The sequence below is a fragment of the Anoplopoma fimbria genome, chromosome 18 (genome assembly GCF_027596085.1).
Source record: "Anoplopoma fimbria isolate UVic2021 breed Golden Eagle Sablefish chromosome 18, Afim_UVic_2022, whole genome shotgun sequence".
NCBI lineage: Eukaryota > Metazoa > Chordata > Actinopteri > Perciformes > Anoplopomatidae > Anoplopoma > Anoplopoma fimbria.
The window spans coordinates 11,940,900-11,945,318 of record NC_072466.1 but is presented as its reverse complement, the minus strand read 5'-3'; the positions used below and the strand labels follow the sequence as shown (position 1 = coordinate 11,945,318).

Below are 4,419 nucleotides of genomic sequence, written 5' to 3'. Positions count from 1 at the left end.
CCTTGAAGGCCTTTTTTTAAATATGGCATTACTAGTTAAATGCCATCTGAGTGTTGTACCTGATCTCTGTCCCCTTGACAGCTGCCATGACATTTCACTGGTGAGAAAATACTGCCGCTTATGTAAACATCTGATATTTCACTGAAAATGAGAGAATAATATTTTCTCTGAAAACTGACACATGCTATGTCAGAGGACAGAACACTTGGTTCTTGAACATTTATTCTCACTGGCACATCCTGGAAATTGTTAATGCTCTGTTTATAAAATGACTGATTTGGAGTCAGTGTCGCGTTAATGTTGATAGACTCTCTGGCATTCCAAGCACATCTTTCCGTCAGCTAAATATACATAGTCTTGGGCATTTGCTGAAGGACAATGATGGCAAGCAATGTTCCTTTGCATAATCAACAGACATGGCTTGAAGTAATTTCATTTGTTTTGACTGCAAAGAGGATTTCTACATGGATTAAGACCCACACGGGAGTTCAGCACTGCACAGCTCAGGTGTCTGTATTATGACTCGTGTCTAGTGTGTAATATCTTCAAACATCGAACATATTCCCAACACATTTTAAAGGTTCTTAATTAGAAATTCAGAGAATTAATACATCAACAATTTATTATTCATATAGCTATTTGCTTTGTAAAGACTTAGAGCACTAATGTCGACCTGAACAGAGAATGAAATCACTCTCCCTATGTGTGTGTGTTGTCCGAACTCTGTGCTTTGTTGACCTAGCCGGTCTGCTCTATACGTGCATGTGAGTCCAAATACTGCTGTTGGCACTGTTAGCAATTGATATGCTCTGAATTCCAAAATTAGCATCTTTAAGGACATTTCCAAACGCTACTTTAATTTGATCCTTTGTTCATTTCAAAAACATATATTATGCTAAATTGTCACCAGAAGACGCCAAAGATATTGCTTGAATTAAACCCTGCATAAATCATTTTGGCTAAGCTACAAGCTTTTAACACAGCATGATATTATCACATTAAAGTTGTTTTAGGGAATGTTTAGCAAACAGCTTATTTTCCATCCAGCTGTTACAGAGCAACATTAGCATTGATTTGGAGTTGTGTCTCTGGCCACCTCCAATACTCACTCTTCCGTCAATTCCACAAACTCTTGGGAAATCTGTATCTTTTTAATTGCTAAATACTCTAGTTTGTTAGGTAATTTCCCTGTGTGACGTTTGCTGCTTGGCGGGTAACATGCAAAGAGTTTATCAGATGTCGTTCTGCTGGAACAGCTCCCAGCAGTTGGCAATGGAATCGACGAGACCTCTGAGAGTGAACCCAACCAGTCAATGCAGGCAATAAAACAAAAACAAAAAACTACACGATGCTGAAATGCTTTGTTAAAGTTAATACAAATAACTATTAAAGCAGCTTCAAGTTCTTTTTTTATTGTTATTACCTCTGGCAAAGCTTGAGGAAATTGTAAAACTGAGTGTGATCTCGTTTTCATAATGTGTAATGTTAAGAAAAGGCTTCACCACACCACTGTTGAGTTGAATGACCAAAACCATTTAGGCTTTATTTGGACAATCAAAAATCATTTTTAAAGAGATCTGTCTACAAAAGTATTCTATCACATTGTCACCCGAGGTCTCAGGTTACCTCCACTGTAATACAACAATGATATGAAACCTTTTTTTAATAGAGGGCTCTTCATTTTAGAACACAACATATTTGACTCTATGCTTTTAATCTTGCTGGTAGAACACCTGGAATTTGTGTCCTGGTTAGGTGGATAATGTCCATGATCATTATCATTGCACAAGAAAGCATGAAGGCATATATAGCAGAACGAATTGTACAAAGCAGAGATCCATTTCAGGTAGAACGCAGCGGCATCAATTTCAGAGGAGCCTGGTACTCAAAGTAAATTGCCCCATTTGTGAGGTAATTTTATCTTCATGTAGAAATGTCACCAGTTGCAGGCAAGTCGCACATAATATTGAATTGCGGGCCATCTTTTTTACTGTCTTTCTTGTTGATCTGAATATATGCTTGCTGAAATGCTAAAAATTCTCCAAGCGGAGACGCTTTTTAGGGAAAAGAACTGCTGTGTGGCAGGTGTGTGTGTGTGTTTCTCTCTCTCTCTCTCACAAATCACAAATGGCCATGTGAAAGGAAAGCAAATACTACGATACGGTTATGTCCATGCCTGCGATGTATCTGTAGAAAGGGACTTAGCGACTGTCACAGTGAGCGTCCTGAGAGCGAGACTGGCGCTCCAGTATGACGGACGGCTCATACAGCAGATCTTCCTCCCCAAGTGTTGAACTGTGCTCCAAGTTCACAAAGTTAGGGATGTTGAAGTGGGAAAAGAAGGCACATTCTCTGTCTGTCTTACTCTCCTCTATTAGTCCTTTGAGAGGTTGGTGTTCCCCGGCCTCCTCAGCATCGTCTTCCATCTCGTCAATCCCAGAGGAGCTGATCCCTCTGGTCCCCTGCTGTGCTCGGGCCCCGCTGGGCTTTCCGACTCTCTTGTGCTCTGGTTTTTGCTTCCCGTTACTCTGATCCTCTTCGTTGATGTAGAAGTGAAAATATGAGCGCGACTCCGTTAGCAAAGGGCGAGAGAAGGCTTTGTCATTTTCGTCCTGCGGGGTGCCGATGTCTACGAGACAGCTGCCTGGCCGATGGCGCTTTTCAGCCGAATCTGGGTTTCTGTGGAGAGAGAGAGAGAGAAAGATCGCAGCTGCTAAGTGACATTGAAAAAGGAGAATGCTTAGAAAATATCTGGGGCTTTGATGGTCATTTTAGTCCTGAATGAACCTGCTGCTGAACACTTCAGTATTTCATGTCTTGTTTTCCTCCTTTTCACTATTCTTCCATCTGTGTGGTATATTAAAATACTAAAAATCATCCCAGCACTCATCCCTTAATGCATCCCTCTCACCCGTTACAATCCTCCCTCTCAGTGCCTTTCGCACACATCATAAGCTCAGACCCGGACATGAAAGCGGCCCCGGCTTTGAGATGAGAAGTGTGAGAGCTGAATTGCTGGGGCTCTCGCTCGGTGCTGAAACTATCCCTGTGGGGCCAGAAGTGAAAGTGAATGGAAACATGGGCTGTGGACCTCCTAATATACTCACTCTTGATGTGGAGCTCCTGTCTTTGTGAGCAGCGTGAGGACAAAGAACATGAAAATGACAAACACAGCAAGTCCAACCCAGAAGCCGATGACAATGGAGTCTGAAATGTCAGAGGAGAAAGAATCTCATTTTTAGTACACAATGTAATGATAATCCTTAAACCCATCTCCGCTTAGTTCAAATGAGCATTCAGCACTCTAATAATTTGAGCTCATCATGTTATTAAATTGCTGCTGGCCATTTTATTGTCTCTTCAAGTGGCTTAATCATTACCATTGGGATTATAAAACGCCAGTAGAGGTGCATCATGCCTGATGTATTGCTACTAGATCATTTGTTTATTGAGAGGCAGGTGGCGTGTGTCACACTCCAGCTGAAGCAATAAAGATAGCAAGGAGTGTGTGTGTGTGTGTGTGTGTGTGTGTGTGTGTGTGTGTGGGGGGGGGGGGGGTTAATGAATAATTACTAATGAACCGCTGTAAATCTTAGTAACCCTGTTTGCTGGCACACATACTTCGCATGCACAACCCCACTGGCACGCGCTGCAAAAGCTTGCGAGCGCGCGCACACACACACACACACACACACACACACACACACACACACACACACACACACGGTAAAAGCAATGGAAGATTGTCACAGTTGTATTCAGCTTACATCTGTGCGCTTTGAGTCCCTCAAAAGACACGGGCTCCTCGTCGTCATAATATTCATACTGCCAGACGTAGTCACTGCGGCGAGCGCTGGTTTGGCTCCGGTTGTGGAAGTCGGACATTTCCACGTACCTGAACAGCAGAAAAAAAAAAAAAAAAAAGACTGAAATCAACCCAGCAGAGATGCTAGTCTTTATATAAACACACACACACACACACACACACACACACACACACACACACACACACACACACACACACACACTGCTACCACAAAGCCATGGAGTTTACAAACCACAATCTCACAAGGATGTGAAGCCTCTCAGTGTTTAAAAAAAAAAAAAAAAAAAAAGTCCTCAGCCTGTGAATTCAGTGAATTCGTCAAACAATATTCCTTAGATGTTATTATGTCCGCCTTCGGGAATTTCACAACGCACCAAACACGTGTGATAAAAAGCAGGGAAATCCATCGCTTCACCGTGACGCCAAAACTCCATCCATCCCTCATGTGAGCCCTGTTAGCGAGGCAGCAGCCTTCTGGTGCACATCACCGTCATCCAGCATCCAGCATCCTATAATACTGTTGGCTCACGCACTCCCTGAGATACTGTGATTACACTGCAAGAAATTATTATTCACTGAGTGTGGTGTTGGGG

At 42.5% G+C, this 4,419-nt stretch overlaps 1 protein-coding gene across 1 annotated transcript; it reads right to left on the bottom strand.

Moving 5' to 3' along the window:
* Positions 1-2,201: 2,201 nt before the first annotated feature.
* Positions 2,202-3,885, bottom strand: LOC129107493 (melanocortin-2 receptor accessory protein 2A-like). The gene is made up of 3 exons (XM_054618992.1): positions 3,768-3,885; positions 3,108-3,207; positions 2,202-2,679 (listed from the first exon to the last, which is right to left on the bottom strand). The coding sequence occupies exons 1-3, from the start codon at positions 3,883-3,885 to the stop codon at positions 2,202-2,204; spliced, it is 696 nt and encodes a 231-aa protein (XP_054474967.1).
* Positions 3,886-4,419: the final 534 nt, after the last annotated feature.

Bases quoted from the DNA above. Each gene is read 5' to 3' on its own strand.
- LOC129107493 (XM_054618992.1), bottom strand. From the start codon at position 3,885: ATGTCCGACTTCCACAACCGGAGCCAAACCAGCGCTCGCCGCAGTGAC. The intron at 3,208-3,767 runs GTAAGCTGAATA...CTGACATTTCAG, and splicing joins GGGACTCAAAGCGCACAGAT to ACTCCATTGTCATCGGCTTC. The intron at 2,680-3,107 runs GTGAGTATATTA...CTCTCTCCACAG, and splicing joins ACAGGAGCTCCACATCAAGA to AAACCCAGATTCGGCTGAAA.